At 39.3% G+C, this 17,701-nt stretch overlaps 1 protein-coding gene and 1 pseudogene across 2 annotated transcripts in view; both read right to left on the bottom strand.

The window, feature by feature from the left end:
• Positions 1-17,701, bottom strand: part of ATF7 (activating transcription factor 7) — a 102,045-nt gene that overhangs the window by 32,593 nt on the left and 51,751 nt on the right. For both annotated transcript variants that reach the window (XM_045829112.1, XM_045829113.1), the window contains exons 3-4: positions 10,122-10,218; positions 2,582-2,700 (exon numbers count right to left, since the gene is read on the bottom strand). In XM_045829112.1, coding sequence (XP_045685068.1) covers positions 2,582-2,700; positions 10,122-10,218 — 216 coding nt within the window. The remainder of the gene's footprint in view (positions 1-2,581; positions 2,701-10,121; positions 10,219-17,701) is intronic.
• LOC123812419 lies at positions 8,413-8,604 on the bottom strand (annotated as a pseudogene).

The raw sequence follows: 17,701 nt of genomic DNA, 5'->3' as shown, positions 1-17,701 counted from the left end.
AACAACTGGTGAGCAACACAGACCATGTAACCCAGGGCTCTAGCACAGGGAAATACAGCCTCAAAACCTCTGACTGTAAAAACCTATGGGGGTGCCTGTGGGTGGAGAAACTCCCAGCCTCACAGGAGAGTTCACTGGAGAGACATACAGGGTCCTAGAATGCACACAAACCTACTCACCTGGGAATCAGCACCAGAAGGGCCCAATTTGCTTGTGGGTAGCAGGGGAAGTGACTGAAAGTGGGAGGAGAGTCCAGAAAGTGGCATTGTTCCCTCTTGGAACCCTTCCCAAATTCAGCACCACAACACAGCAACCTGGGTTGCCCCACCCTGGCAAATACCTAAGGCTCTACCCCTTTCTATGTAACAGGTGCACCGAGACAAAAAAATATGGCCCAAATGAAAGAACAGATCAAAGCTCCAAAAATAGAATTAAGCGATGAAGAGACAGCCAACCTATCAGATGCAGGGTTCAAAACACCAGTAATCAGGATGCTCACACTAATGGTTGAGTATGGTTGCAAAATAGAGGAAGAAATGAAGGCTATGCAAAAATGAAATCAAGGAACATATACAGGGAACCAACAGGGAAGGGAAGGGAACCGGGATTCAAATCAACAATTTGGAGCATGAAGGAAGAAATAAACATTCATCCAGAACAGAATGAAGAAATAAGAATTCAAACAAATAAGGAGAAGCTTAGGAGCCTCCAGGACAACTTTAAACATTCCAACGTCCGAATCATAGGGGTGCCAGAAGGAGAAGAGGAAGACCAAGGAATTGAAAACTTACTTGAACAAGTAATAAAGGAGAACTTCCCCAGTCTGGCAAAGGAAATAGACTTCCAGGAAATCCACGGAGCTCAGAGAGTCCCAAAGAAGTGGGACCCAAGGAAGCACACACCAGGGCACATCATAATTACATTAGCTAAGATTAAAGATAAGGAGAGACTCTTAAAAGCAGCAAGAAAAATGGAGACAGTTATATACAAAGGAGTTCCCACAAGGCTATCAGCTGATTTCTCAGAAGAAACCTTGCAGGCAAGAAGGGGCTGGAAATAAGTATTCCAAGTCAGGAAAGGCAAGGACCTACAGCCAAGATGACTTTATCTAGCAAAGCTGTCATTTAGAATGGGAGGGCAGATAAAGTGCTTCCCAGATAAGGTCAAGTTAAAGGAATTGTCACCAAGTCCTTATTATATGAAACATTAAAGGGGCTTATCTAAGAAAAAGAAGATGACCAACACTATGAACAATAAAATGACAACAAACACAATGATCAACAACTGAACCTAAGAAACAAAAGCAAAAACAAAAACAAACTAAACAAACAACCTAGAACAGGAACAGAATGACAGAAATGGAGGTCATACAGAGGATTATCAGTGGGAAGGTGGAGGGGAGAGAATGGAGGAAAAGGTGCAGTAATAAGAAGCATGGATGGTATGTACAGAATAGACAGGGGGAGGTTAAGAATAGTATGAGAAATGGAGAAGCCAAAGAACTTACATGTACGAATCATGGACATGAACTAAGGTGGGGGAATGCTGGTGGGAGGGGGTGTGCATTAGGGAGGAGAATAAAGGGGAGAAAAAAATGGGACAACTGTAATAGCATAATCAATAAAATATATTAAAAAATAATCATAGGGATGTAAAGTACAGCATATGGAATATAGTCAATCATATTATAATAACTATGTGTGGTGTCAAGTGAGTACTGGCAATACTGGGTGGGGGAACACTTTTTTTTTAAAGATTTTATTTATTTATTTATTTATTTATTTAGAGCAGGGAAGGAAGGAAGAGAGGGAGACAAACATCAATGTGTGGTTGCCCCTCACATGCCCCCTACTGGGGACCTGGCCCACAACCCAGGCATGTACCCAAGACTGGGAATCAAACCGGCAACCCTTTGGTTTGCAAGGTGGTACTCAATCCACTGAGCTACACCAGCTAGGGCAGGGGGGAACACTTTATAAAATATATGATTGCCTAACCACTATACTGTACACCTGAAACCAATATAAAATAATATTGAATGTAAACTGTAATTGAGAAATAAAAATTTTAAAACATATCCTTCTTTAAGTTTAATGTCTCGAATATGACTAGAAAGCTACTCGAAGGTAAGAGCCACATACACTGAAACAAAGAGTCTAAATTCAATAAATGTTTCTTGACTGGCTGATTAAATAAACATAGTCCACATATGAACTCTGATTAGCTCAAAAACAATGGGATTTGGCAAAAAAAAGTTATCTAACAAAATATGAGTAATTGATAATCTTTTAACATCTTCAACATATTAAAAAATACTTTTAACAAATAGATTGCTGAAGTAATGCTCCACTGGAAGTCTAAGAAGACTAATTTTTGGTGAAGACAGACTTGGTGCTGGTCTATTGTCTGGACCCTCTAAAGATCTGGATGCCTGACTAGGATTAGTGGGCCCCCTCCTGTTGCTATATAACAAAGCCTGCAATTTTGTGTTTTAACCAATTAAGCAAAGTATCCCAGGACACAATGAGAATAGCCTAAATCTGAGCACCACCAGTTTTTCAGTAAAAGTCCTGCCTCTTACCTTTTTTTCATCCTCATCTGCAGCTTTCTTGAATTCATGTTCAAAGGAGCTAGCTAGTTCATTGAAGAGCCCCACCTCCTCACAGTTCTTTAGGAATCTAGTCGGAGTAGGAGTCTGATCTGTAGACATGAAAACAAAAGGAAATTCAATTTTAGTTTTGACCTGAAACTAAAACTTGAGAGTACATAGAAAATATGTTTTTATTCTTCTATTTGGAGAGAGTCTAGGTATCATGTAGCTTTAGTAGGTGAAGGCTGGTGCTGGGCCACCAGGGGGTGTCTGTGTTGTGTTGCCTGAGGCCAGCAGAGGGAAGATAGAACAATGTTTTCTTGTGTGACTTCCCATGTAACAACCTTTCTTCCAGAGACTGCTTTCTCCCTCATCCCCAAACAAAACAAAACCACCCACCCAAGTGGAGTTTGTGAAATCTCCACATTTGGAAATCAAGCACGGTTAATAGACATTCTCTCTTTAAACTTACTGCTTGCTAGGCTAGGTCTGAAGTGAGCAGGTATAAGCAGATATACGTTAAAATCTGAAGAGGAGAAACCGAGGATAAAATGGTTGCATTTGCTTGCTAAAGCTACCAAATAAGAACTGGTACACTTTTAGTGGTCACTAAAGTAAAGGGTCTGTTAACCTTCTGAAGGCAATACAGGCAAATGTAGGGGTTGGGGAACAAGACAGCAAGATCATAAGCTAGAAAAGGAAACTGCAAACAATAGAATAGAGACCTGGACCCATAGCAAATTCCGGAAACCAGGATATTTAGATTTATATTTGCCAGCCAAAATATCCTCTCAGGGGCTGCACAAATCTCTCCTCAACACAGTGCCTCTGCCCTTGGGAAGAGGAAGGCTTTCAGTAACCCATGGCAACTGTTCAGGCAACTTGACTTTTAGATTGGAACTTCTTTCTTCCCCCTTCTGCTTTTCTAGTTTTCTCTTAGGTCAGTTGAATCTTACTCCCTGGTCCTAACTCTATTAGATTGTTTTTCTTGACATGGCAGTTAACTCAATTCACCTCATACCCCAAACTACTAGACTGAATGACAGAAATAGAACAATGTTTAAATAATATTTTAAGGAATGAGAACTGGGGTAAAAATCACTTCTCCTAGCATGATCAATTGGGAATAATCCAGTGGGATTTTCCAAGGAAACTACATAATTTTTTTAAAAATTTAAACAAAACCTCTTCTGAATCAGAGTGTTTGGAAAAGTTACCACTACCTCCCAAAATAGTTTTAAAAGCTTCTCTGGCAGCTTTGGTTGGCCAACGATAAAGCCACTTTCCCTCCATCCCCGGGTGAGTGGAGGTAATATCATCCTTAATATGCTTAGAGAGAACTTCAGTATGGGCATGCAAAATTACAACTCAAGTGAAACAGGATGGGGCAGCTAAGGGCATGGCTATGGCAAAAGAGGGCCTTTAGATCTCTGATCTGAGGCTTGTACAAACTTTTCCCATTCCTGGACAATGTGAAAGAAAATGTATAAGAACAAACAAGAAGTGCTGGTGAGGATGCGGAGAGAAGGGAACCATAGTACACTGTTTGTGAGAATGCAGATAGGTACAGCCACTGTGGAACACAGTATGGAATCTCCTCACAATATTAAAAATGGGGACTTCTGGTCAGGATGGAGGCATAGGTAAAATGGCTCATCTCCTCGCACAACATAGCAAAAATTAAAACTAAAACACAAAACAACTATCACCCAGAATCATCAGAAAAATCAAGCTGTACGGAAGTTCGACAATCAACAAATTAAAGAAGTCACATTCATCCAGATGGGGAGGGGCAGAGATGTGGAATGGGCAGCCCCACACCCACATGTAGTGTATAAAAATCAGGAGGGATATCTTGGGAGTGAAGGATCTCAGCCCCACACCAGGCCACCCAGCACATGGTTCCAGTGCCAGGAAGATAAGTCCCCATAACTTCTGGCTGTAGAAACCAGTAGGTATTAGGGAGGAGGAAAAACTGGTGGGATTCTCAGGCATCTCTTCTTAAAGAGCCCGAAATGGACTGAAGACTTGCATAAACTCACTCCCTCTGGGCTCTAGCACTGGGGCAGCAGCTTGAAGGGCACCATTGGTACATGAGGAGAAACGGAAGTGTCAAGCACCAGGTCAAGTACTGGCGGACAGCCTCCTCCTGGACAAAACCTCAGAGGCTAGGCAGCAGCCATAGTACTTTTCTGAGCCCTTCCCCACAGAGCCACAGAGCAGTGACACCATTTCTTAGACTCCATCAACCTGGTACACAATGGTTGCCCCACCCTGCCTATTACCTAAGGCTCTGCCCCATCCAATTTACAGGTGTACTTTTCTACAATAGACCATGCTACTAAGATAGGGAGTCAAAGCAGCTCTACCTAATACATAGAAACAAACACAGGGAGGCTGCCCAATGAGGAGATAAAGATACATGGTCCAAATGAAAGAACAGAACAAAACTCTAGAAAAAGAACTAAACAAAATGGAGATAAGCAATCTATTAGATGCAGAGTTCAAAACAGATATTATTAGGATGCTCAAGGAACTCACTGGGTATTTCAACAGCATAAAAAAGACTCAGGCAGCAATGAAGTTTACACTAACTGAAATAAAGAAAAACCTACAGGGAATCAATAGTGGAATGGATGAAGCTGAGAATCAAATCAATGATTTGGAACATAAGGAAGAAAAGAACATTCAATCAGAACAGCAAGAAAAAAGAATTAAAAAAATGCGGCAGGCTAAGGAGCCTCTGGGACAACTTCAAATGTACCAACATAGGGGTTCCAGAAAGAGAAGAGAAAAAGCAAGAAATTGAAAACTTATTTGAAAAAATCATGAAAGAAAACTTCCCTAATTTGGTGAAGGAAACAGACATCCAAGTTCAGAAAGCACAGAGAGTCCCAAACAAGTTGGACTGAAAGAGGTCCACAACAAGACACATCATAGTTAAAATGCCAAAGGTTAAAGATAAAGAGAGAATTCTAAAAGCAGCAAGAGAAAAGCAGATAGTTACCTACAAAGGAGTTCTCAGAGACTGTCAGCTGATTTCTCAAAAAAAACTTTGTAGGCAAGAAAGGACTTGCAAGAAATATTCAAAATGATGAAAAGCAAGGACCTACATCCAATATTACTCAATCTAGGAAAGTTATCATTTAGAATCGAAGGGTAGATAAAATACTTCCCAGACAAGGTAAACCTGAAGGAGTCATCATCACCAAGCCATTATTATATGAAATGTTAAAGCGACTTACTTAAGAAAAAGAAGATAAAAACAATGAGCATTAAAATGACAACAAATTCACAACTATCAACAATTCAATCTAAAAAACAAACTAAGCAAACAAGCAGAACAGAATCAGAATCATAGATATGGAGATTATTTGGAGGGTTATCAGTTAGTAGTGGGGGGTGGAAAGTGGGGGAAAAGGCGCTGGGATTAAGTACAAATTGTTAGATTTAGAATAGAGATGGGGATGTTAAGAACAGTATTGGAAGTGGAGTAGCCAAAGAACGTATATACATGAACTAAGGACATGAGCTAAAGCAGAGGACTGATGGAGGGAATGGGGAGTATTGAGTGGAGGGGGCAAAGGGGGAAAAATGTGACAACTGTAATAGCATAATCAATAGTATATATACATAATATATATATAAAATGGAACTGCCTTATGACCCAGAGATTCTACTGTTGGGAATATATCTTAAGAATCCTGAAAAACTAATTCAGAAGAGCTTAATGCACCTCTATGTTCATTGCAGTGCTATTTACAATAGCATGAATGGAACGGGAGACTATTATGCTAAGTGAAATAAGTCAGTCAGCAAAAGACAAATACCATATGACCTCATTTATAACTAGACTCTAATTAACAAAATAACCTAACGAGAAAAACAGAACCAGAGACATGGAAACATGGAATAGACTGATATTGGTAGTATGGGAGGGGCAAAGGGGGGGAACAGGGGAAAGAAGGGGAAGGGATTCATCATATAACATATATGAATGACTTGTGGACATGGACAACGGAGGGGGTACTAACTGTGGGAGAGAGGAGTGGGATGGGTGGAGGGGGGCAAAGGAAAAAGAAAAGAAAATGTGTAAAACCCCTGGCTGGTATGGCTCAGTGGATTGAGCGCTGGCCTGAGAACCCAAAGGTCACCAGTTCAATTCACCATCGGGGCACATGCCTGGGTTGCAGGCCAGGTTCCCAGTTGGGGGTGTGTGAGAGGTGATCAATGTATCTATCTCTCATACACTGATGTTTCTCTCCCTCTCTTTCTCCTTCCCTTCCTTCTAAAACTAAATAAAAATCTTTTTTTAAAAAAGAAAATGTAGGAGAAAACCCTTAGTCTGCTCTGATGATTCTGAAGTAATCAGCAAGTGTTTAATGAATACTTTCTGTGTGTTCTGGTGCTACATGCATACACGTGTGTGAGAATTTGGGGGAGAAGAGAAATAGTAGTTTAACAGCTTTGCCCAATATAAGACATGGCTCTTGCCCTGGACAGTAAGAGGATGCTTTCTAGTTGAGGAAATAAAACTAAGAAACGTAAATAGCTTCATTGTATACAAAAAAAATCAGTGTCATATACAGTAGAGAATAAAATTATTGCAGAAATAAAGACAAATTAATGGCAGAGTAGTTAGGAGGTTTTCAGAAAAGAGACTTGAGCTGGGCCTTAAAGAAAGGCTTTAGGCAGTAGAGAGAAGATAAGATTTAGAAGATAAGAGAAGTAAGGCAGGTGAAGGCATGGAGACAGGGTATGGGCACCAAGAATACGGGTCAGGAGAAAAAGGTAAGTCTAGGTCAAAAGATAATGTTAGGTATATAAGTTGTATACAAAGTTAGGCAGATACCATGGGGCTAAGTTATAGAAAGCCTAAAAATCCAAGTATAAATTTCCTTAAAGTAAGAGGAAATGGGAAGATAATGACAGATTTTGAGCAGAGGAGAAGAATTTAAGGAAGACTGGTTTTTCAACAGGAGGGAAGATGAAGTATAATGAGATACCAGTCAAAAAGAGAAACCAGCTAAGAGACTACAGAGCATAATGAGGGTGGTGGCAGGAAGAGCAGGATGGAACAGAACAGAGAAAACTTGATGAAAAAAATAAAATAACTCAAGATTTTGAGAATACCATCACTGAATAATAAAGGAGAAAGAGTTAGTTTAGGGGACAAAGATATAAATTCAGTTGCTGACACAAATATTTGAATGACACAAAACCAGCTTACTTGGAATACGTGTGAGACACAAGGTCTTAATTTACAAATATAAGAATTACCAGCCTAGACAGGATAGCTGAAGTCATGGAATGAACAATCTAGAACAGCATGCGAAGAATAACAGGAACACACTTTCTTTCCTTGGTACTGTCCTATCTCAACTTTTCTCACTACTTCTAGAGACTCAGCACAGGCCTTTCCACACATCTGCAGCCTCTCCAACTTGATAACCTTGCTTAACATCTACCTTTTTCATAAACTGTCTATGGTTAATTCCATTTAATATTAATTCTTAGTACTTTTATTGTTTGTATTATTTACTTATATTAGACTAAATACTAAACACTAAAATTATTTCCATGAATATATGCCCTGACTTATGAATTTAAGTGTGTAATATCTATATACATTTCTACACCCTATTCACGCTTCCCTAAGACCTTCCCCAGGCTTTCTTCTTTTTTTTTTTTAGGTTTAAAATAGTTTTTATAAGGATATGTTATAACATATGTAATGGCTGTTCATTCTACAAAATCTTGATCATAGAGCTTATGATACACCTAGTCAGCAATAGCATACAGGTTTTCCAAATTGTCAGTCATTATTTTTCACTTGTCTTCATTGACTTGTTCTCATTAGGTGCTTTCTGCTTTTGTTGCATGATCTCAAGAGTGCCTTTGTTTTCTAAAAGAGGTAGTCAAGCTATCCTCTTTTTTTTTTTCCCTTTGCTAATTTCCTGGGATTTCCTCATATTTTTCTGGTGGGCAAGTTCTCACTGATTTCCACAGGCCATGCAGACCAGCAGAACAAGCCTGGGAAGAGAGCAACTCAGAAAAGAAACAGCCTCCTTGCTGGCTCAGTGGATGTCCTCCCCACAGGCTTTCTTAAGTACCATTAATGATGTATCCCCACTCATGTCCTTTTCCAGGAATTACAATCTACAAGTTCCTAGCAAGATGCCTGGTGTACACAGTAGATATTCAGTCAATATTTGCTTATATAATAAGGGATATGATATCTGACAGGGCAAGACCCTTTCTTCATGTATGGAAGTATGGAGAGAGGTTAAATACTGAGGTAAGCTTCTTAACTCAGGCTAAATCAGAACCCCTCATGGTATCAAAAGAAAAGGCCCACTTTGAGTTGTTGTTTTTTTTTTTTTCCTATGTCTGTTTAGCTGAAAATGGCATAACAGAACTGTTGCATGGGCCCTGGCAGGGTGGCTCAGCTGATTGGAGTGTTGTCCCAATGCACCAAGGTTGCAGGTTTGATCCCCAGTTAGGGAACATACAAAAATAAACCAATAAATGCATCTATAGGTGGAATGACAAATCAATGTTTCTCTTATTTTTTTTTTAATTTTAAAAAATTTATTTATTTATTTGTAGAGAGAGTGGAAGAGAGGGAGGGAAAGAAACATCAATGTGTGGTTGCCTCCTACACACCCTACACTGGGGACCTGGCCCTCAACCCAGGCATGTGCCCTGACTGGGAATCGAACCAGAGACCCTTTGGTTCTCAGGCCACACTCAATCCACTGAGCCACACCAGCCAGGGCTGATGTTTCTCTCTTTTGCTCTCCCCCTCCTTCTTCTCTGTCTAAAATCAGTAAATAAAAAAGTGTTTTTTAATATTTTGTTTTTCAACTACATCAATAAATTTAAAAATTTTTAATAATAATAAAAAAGAACTGCTCCATGGTTTGAAAGAGGTTGCTAAGAATGGTCCCTTGAGATGGCATACATAAACAAGACAATACCTAAAACAACCAGTGAGAGGTTCCAGGTCACTCAAATTGGCTTAAAAAAGTCCCATGAACAAAATGTCTTGTTTGAGCTTTGGAAATGTGCCCTGAATGGTGTCTGAGTTCACAGGGAAAGGCTGAATTTACGAACTGACATTTTGCCGGCTCGGGGAAAACCGACACCTAGTGGAAGAGAAGCAGCCAGACGAGGTCAGCTTCCTTACTTTTGTTCACCATTTCACTGTGGGTAGAGAGAAATGTCAAAGGCATCTTTTGTCTATAAATCTTCCAAAGTCTTAATAAAAAAGAAAGCAAGGAGGGATAGACAAAACCTCAATACACCTACCCTTAAAAACCACAGAACCCAATCTTGTATTAAAAACAGAGAGGAGAGAGCACAATAGAAACTTGGGAGCTTTTAGTATTCCTTTTCCCTGATTAAATGCAGATCACATAAGGGCTCTTAATGGGAGAAGGGGACTATCATTCCCAGTACATCTGGTCCCTGGTATTAATCTTAACTGTCTGGTGATATCAAGGCACGTGGCTTTTGGGGCAGCAAATACCTGCAATGATGACTGAGTCAGTTCGAGCAGGGCCAAATTTCAATGTCATCTCATGCTTGTGTTTATGAACTGCCAGGTGGTCCTCGTTTGTAAATCTCTGAAATGAAACAGAACGAAGATGTGAAAAAAAAATTCAGTGCTCTTTTAAAATGTCCTACCAAACATCCAGCAATAAGGTTGGTCGTTGGAGAAAGGGACTGCGCAAGGAATGGAAAAAATCTGAAGTGATGGAAAAGGAGAAGTGATGGATTTAAAAAGAGAAAATGGGGAAGGAGAAAAAGAGGCACTAGAAAGCTGGGAGGAGAGAGGAAGAGGAAGACTGTAACACCAACTGCTCTGTAATATTAAGTCCAAATGAGAGAAATGGACAGATTGTTGCTGAAGTGGGGTCCAGGCAGGAGGCTCCAAATGAAAAAAACATTAAGGCAAACTCATAGTGAACAAGGGGAAAATAATTTTTAATAATAATAATAAAGAGAAAAGAAGGAAAAGGCTGGACACTTGGTCATCACAAAAATAGGAAATTCAGAATTAAGCTCTCTAGGTGGGGCTGAATTGCACTATTTATGAGGGGGCTAACAGGGAGATAAATTATGCAGGATTAAGAGAACCATTTAACTTCCTGGCCCCCACAATGCTGCAGCAGGAGCCTGCTCAGCTATTTGGCTCAGGGTTTTAATGAGTCAGGATGGAGCTGTGGAGGACAGAGGCCCAACAGCCAGCAGTAATGGCACACACCAACCCTATTGGCCAAATGCTGTCTCCCCTCACTGGGCAGCCAGACTGGGCTCTGTCAGCCATAAAAGGGCCAGTACAATGCTGCTGGCTATGAAATGGTAGAATAAAAGTACAAACAAAAAAAATTTTTATTAGGGTAGGGAGAAACTTGTAGGCAGGATGAGGGGAAGGGAAAAGGAGATGGTATAGACATTGTGTTTATTTAGGGGTTTGGGTGAAAGGACAATGGAAAGGTGAGGCTTGGTTTGCCTCATCTTATGACTAAGTTAGACAGGGTTACTGGACAATAATTTATGCTCTGACCTGCTCTTTAGTAGGGGGAGGTGAAGAGAACAGATGAACAGCAGTAATTCAAAAGAATGATACCCTCAAAATTCCCTTTGAGGCTGGCTGGCCATGTTTCTTCATTAAAATATGCCTACAACACATAACAGCTTGGAAGCTGCAGTTTTTCACAGTTCCTTCACCAGCCAGGCTCTGAAACATGGTTCTATTTGTCTTTTTGTTTCTAAAAAAAATAACTGATTAGTTCACTCTTTTTATTCTCCTCATTAGATATACATTTCCCAATGAACACTCTAACTTTAGACTTCTTTTCTACAGTCTTTCATGCCTGTAAACTAGACTAGAGTTGGCCCCATCCTAGGTCCTATCCATTCAAGAAGGCAACATTACACTGTCTAAGTTCCTTTATTTTACCTGCAAGTAGCTTTCCCCAAATTTTCTCTGAGCCCCTACCACAACTTAAGCCAGCTTAAGATCTAAAACCCTTCTAGGTTAGGCCTAAAGGCCTGAAGGGCAAAGGGAAATTTCAATTAAAAGTATGAAGAACCAAGAGAAGTAAAAGAGTCAAAAGAAGAATGCCTTAGTGGCTTCCAATGGATCTGGGACAAAACTGAATCAAGTAGGGAAATTTAGCCAAGAACTTTCATGTTTTCTACTGTTGGTTAACCCTAGGCATCAACTTTTTCCATCACAGATTTCTATTCTCACAAGGGAAAAAAGATGGGGTGGGGTGAGAAAGGAGGAAGTAATAATCTGTTACCCAGGGGTTACAGGGTCTGAGATTACCAGGTGTTCGGTAAAAGGGGATGAGCAGACCAGCCTACAATGGAGAAAAAGTATCATTTTGGAGGGCTAAGAATAGTAGTGGATTAGACAGGAATACAAATTTTCAAAATGAATTGGAAATGTTATATAAATAGTTTTCAAAAATATGCTTCATAAGTGCTTCAAGAAAATTTCATGTAGGTAGATGGCTTAGTAACTTTTGCACAATGTTCTGGAATCTAGAAGACTGACTTTCAAACAAAGTCTTTTTCTATAATCAGAAATACAGTTTGCTCAAAACTGAGCTGGGAAAAGATTTTAAACATCAGGTTTTGCAAGCAACTACCCTTCTGTTATAACTTTGCTGCACAGTCCTGACTTGGTTTATTTGTCCTCTAGTTCTTAGTCACCCTCCACTCCTTTCCATGACATCCTGTTCTCTCTTGAACTATTTTTTCCAAATCCAAAGCTTGGGGTTTGAAGAGAACTAAAGGTGGCTGAAGAGATCTCCCACCGTCAGCATCTCAGAGGGTTTGATAACTGTAAACATGGGTAGAAAAAAACCCAAATCTTAATTCTCACTACACTGTAATTGAAATTTAACATGCTTAATTCATAATAGCAATCACATATTTTCATATCACATTACAACCTATTAGATCTCAAAATATCCCTTATACTTATCATTACTTTGAAATTATGATAATCACCAGAACCATCAGAATGTTATTCAATGGATTAATAAAAAAGCATGTATATTACATATCAAATATTTAAAAGATGTTTTAGACAACTGTATTTCAAAATAATGGGTTTCTTTTCCTTTGTAGTCCTATGTATTTTATTAAATTTTTAAAAATATTTTTTGAAAGATTTTTATTTATTTATTTTTAGGGAGGGAAGGGAGGGGGAGAGGGAGAGGGAGAGGGAGAGAGAGAGAGAGAGAGAGAGAGAGAGAGAGAGAGAGAGAGAGAGAGAGAGAGAAACTCTCAATGTGTGGTTGCTGGGGGTTATGGCCTGCAACCCAAGAATGTACCCTGGCTGGGAATCGAACCTGGGACACTTTGGTTCCCAGCCCACGCTCAATCCACTAAGCTACGCCAGGCAGGAAATTTTTTAAAAGATTTTGAAAATTTTATTTATATTTACAGAGAGAGGAAGGAAAGGAGAAAGATAGGGAGCAAAACATCGATGTGTGAGAGATAGATGAGAGATACAAGGATCAGTTGCCTCTTGAATGCCCCTAACTGGGGCACTTGGTGTGAAACCCAGGCATGTACCTTGACAGGGAATTGAATGGGTGACCTTTCAATTGGTTAATGAGTGGCACTCAATCCACTGAGCCACACTAGGCAGGTCTATTTTATTAATATTAAAACATTAGCCCTGGTTGGTGTAACTCAGTGGACTGAGCACCAGCATGCGAACCAGAAGGTTGTGGGTTTGATTCCCAGTCAGGGCATATGCCTGGGTTGCAAGCCAGGTCCTGGGTTGGGGGTGTGCAAGAGGCAACTGACAGATGTTTCTCTAGTACCTATTTCTCTCCCTCTCTTTCTCCCTCCCTTCCTCTCTCTCTAAAAATAAATAAATAAAATATTTTTTAAAAAACAGTATTCTGAGAAGGGGTTCATGAGCTTCACTAAACTCTCAAAGGGGGTCATAACTCCACAAACTTAAGAATCCCTGACTAAATCAGGTAGTGTACTTCAGAGGAGGAGGAGCCAAATGGGACGGAAGAATTTTAAGAAGCAGGGCTCCAATCACCTCTCTCTACTATTTCTAACACAATTCTGGGAAGAATTAAAGTTTACTAGAGCTTTTTTTCAAAGTGAATGCCAATCTGGCTATTATTCCATATTCCCTCTCATTTATTAAGAGTTAACTCTTAGCCCTGGCTGGCGTAGCTCAGTGGATTGAGCGTGGGCTGGGAACCAAAGTGTCCCAGGTTCGATTCCCAGCCAGGGTACATGCCTGGGTTGCAGGCCATAACCCCCAGCAACCGCACATTGATGTTTCTCTCTCTCTCTCTAAAAATAAAAATAAATAAAATAAAATAAAAAAGAATTAAAAAAAAAGAGTTAACTCTTAATAATTCTCTAGATCAGTCTTGAACTGCATTCCTAGGAAACTATCCCTCTGAAAGCAAATTCTCAATTAAAGTATCTAAAATTATTATTATTTTTAGAGATGGGGTCTCACTATGTTGTACAATAGTGCAGTGGCTATTCATAGGAGGGATCCCACTACTGATCTGACATCCCATCTGCATAGTGCACTACAGCCCAGAATTCCTGGGCACATGTGATCCTACTGACTCAGCCTCCCTGGTAGCTAGTACTACAGGCGCACACCGCTGTGCCCAGCTCTCTAAGATTATTAAGTGGTGAACATTTTGATTTTCAATATATATATATACACACACACACACATATTATTCTACTGAATTAAAATGAGCTCTCCCCAAAATTTCCTTTTTGAATTTTTGCCTACCTATAATCTAGCTGTCCCATTTGTTAATACCCTTAACTGGGTCTTCCTTCGTTGTTTGGTTTTACCTATGACTAATGTTTTGGCAAATAACCACTCAGGGAATATTCATTCTGGCTGTAGGGCAAACAATGACTATTTTCAATAAGTGTGTAGATATTAACAATCTCCAAGACACAGAGGGCATTCAAAATGAGGGCTAAAGAATTTGAGTCGTACTGGATCAAAAAGGCAGTTTATATACCTTAGGAGAGGATTTGTATGGTAACACAGGTTTAGTGTATTATTTGCCCTGGTAAATGAATCAGGACAGTGTCTTAGCATAAATCAGGGGGAGTATTTATTATGTGCTAATTTCCACTGTATCTAGATACCAAAGTACTTTATACTGGCCCTGCCCAATATGGCAGCCACTAGCCACAAGTGGCTTTTGAGCACTTGACATGTTGCTAGATATACTGTAAATCAAAACACACACTGGATTTTGAAGACTTTATACAAAAAAAAAAAAGAGAAAGAGAATGTAAAATACCTTATTAACTTTATGTTGATTACATGTTGAAATGATATATTGGATATATTGGGTTAAATAAAATATATTACTATTTTTAAAATTTATTTACCTTTAGAGAGACAGAGAAGGGAAGGAGAAGGAAGGAGAGGGAAAGAGGGAGGGAGGGAAGGGTAGCAAGGGAGACAGAGAAAGAGAGTGAGAGAAACACCAATTTGTTGTTCCACTTGTTTATACTTCTTTGGTTGACTCTTGTATGTGCCCTGACTGGGGATTGAACCCATTACCTTGATGTATCCAGATGACGCCCCAACCAACTGAGCTACTTGGCTAGGGCAATAAAATATATTATTAAAATTAATTTTACTTTTGTAATTCTACTTTTTAATGTGGCTTCTAGAAAATTTCAAGTTACATATGTGGCTTGCATTAGTGGTTTGCATTATATTTTTTTAAAACAGCTCTGATCTAGATAATATGTTCAAAGCTCTAATAGGAATTTTAATTATATGCCAATCTTGACTCTTCCTCCCACCCCCAAACCCATTTTCCCTAAATTTTAATTTATACTATATGGCAGTGGCTCTCAACCAGGGGCAACTCCACCTCCTCCCAGAGGACATCTGACATGTTTGCTTGTCACAACTGGGGAGATGCTACTGACTTCTAGAGGGTAAAGGCCTGGGATACTGATAAATATCCTATGATGCACAGGACAGCTCCCCAAAACAAAGAGTTATCTGACTCAAAATGTCAACTGTGTCTCTGCTGAGAAACCCTGCTACAGGTTAATAGGGAAAGAAAGAAACAAACAAAATGGCTGTTTTTTAGTTCCCTTTACCAAACTGTCAACACGTGTTTTTGGATCTGAAACTTGGAAGGAAAAAAAAATAGGCAGAAAACTCTCAACCTCACTTTATAAAATGGCTGATGTATTACAGATCTGCAAATACTTAGGGAAATTAGGAAGATGGTCAAGGCACGGTAATTGGGAGAACAAATTAAATGGAATTCTCAAGTACTGCCTTGTTAGTAACAAAGAGAAAATAGAGAAGTAAACCAAAACAACTTTGGCTACTTCAGATTTTCACTCCCCAATGGAGAAAAAAATTAGGGAGAGGGTTAGTTTAAAACATGTTAAGAAACGCCCTGGCTAGTGTGGCTCAGTGGATTGAGTGCCAGCCTATGAACCAAAGGGTTGCTGGTTCAATTCCCAGTCAGGGCACATGCCTGGGTTGTAGGCAAGGGCCCCCGTTGGGGGCATGTCAGAGGCAACCACACATTGATGGTTAATCTCCCTTTTTTTCTCCCTCCCTTCTCCTCTTTAAAAATAAATAAATAAAATCTTTAAAAAAATGTTAAGAAGCAAAGTAGAATATCAGGGCTATGTGGAAGCCTATCTGAAAACTGGCGTTAGTTTCAGAATTAGCAGGGAAAGTATAGTTTCTTAACAATTTCCATAGGATATCTTTGGTAAAACCACTTTTTAGGAAGTTTCATTCTCACCCATCCTTCTGTGATAGAAGAATCTGGAATCCTACCAACTTGCAAAGTGACTAAATAAACAGACCTAAGTAAATGGTTAGGAATGACTTGAAGAACAAGGATGGTGAAAACTGTAATCAGGGATATGAAAAATGAATAAAGTCTTAAGATTTTTAATTTTTAAAAATTAATGTAAAACATACAAAATACAAACCTTAGGTGTACAATAAATACATTTTCCCTGTCAATAAATTTGTATAAACTTATATGTCTATGTAATCAGAACCCAGATCAAGATATGAAGAAGAGTGGAGGGATGGGCAAAAAAGGTGAAGGGGATTGAGAGGTACAAATTTCCAGTTATAGGTCTGGCTTGTGTGGGTCAGTGGACTGAGTGTCAGCCAGCGAACCAAAAAGTCATTGGTTTAATTCCTGGTCAGGGCACATGCCTGGGTTGTGGGCCAGGTCCCCAGTTAGGGGTGTGGTCCCCAGTTGAGGGTGTGTGGGAAGCAACTGACTGACATTTCTCTCCCTCTCTTTTCCCTTCTCTAAAAATAAATATTTTTTTAAAAATTTCCAGTTATAAAATAAGTATGTCAAGGGAATGTAATGTATAGCACAGGGAATATAGTCAATAATATTGTGATGACTTTGTAAGTGACAGAAGGTTACTAGAATTGATGTGGTGATCACTTTGTAAGGGCTACAGATATGGAATCATTATGTTACATACCTGAAATTAACATATTGTATGCCAACTATACTTCAATAATAATAAAAAGATCTCACATATCCTCAGACTTGTACTAGAAATAACAGTACTTTTTATTATATTTCAGAAACTGAAGGTTTTATAAATAAGAATAATTAGTTAATAATTATTGGTCACTTCAAGGGAAAAACAGATATGAAACATTTCAGGCACCTCAGAAGGCTCCCTCATACCCTTTTTTTCTTAAGCTTTTAAATAAAGCAATTATTTGAAACACTTAATGTAGTACTTGGCATACAGCATAGACTCAGCTAGTTTTTCCCTCCTTTCCCTTTTTTAATCTCAAGGTAGACAGGTATTATAATAAAAATTAGTTTTTCTTTGCAAGATAATTCTAAACAAGTTAACATTTAGGGAGACTTCTTTTCCTAACCCTGTTAATACTAGTCTCCCAGAAGCTTCTTGAAATAGCAGCACTAAACAGTACTGAAGAGAAGGCTCAGGGGTACTCGAGAACTCAGGCCAAACTAAAGCTAAATTTTTGTCTATTGACTCTGAGCCAGGAGCAAACATATGGGCATTAGAAATGTAATAGTT

Source organism: Phyllostomus hastatus, unplaced genomic scaffold (assembly GCF_019186645.2).
Source record: "Phyllostomus hastatus isolate PE091 unplaced genomic scaffold, TTU_PhHast_1.1 phas_scaffold_93, whole genome shotgun sequence".
Classification (NCBI taxonomy): Eukaryota; Metazoa; Chordata; class Mammalia; order Chiroptera; family Phyllostomidae; genus Phyllostomus; species Phyllostomus hastatus.
The sequence above is the reverse complement of the archived record's forward strand: the minus strand, read 5'-3'. Positions and strand labels throughout refer to the sequence as shown.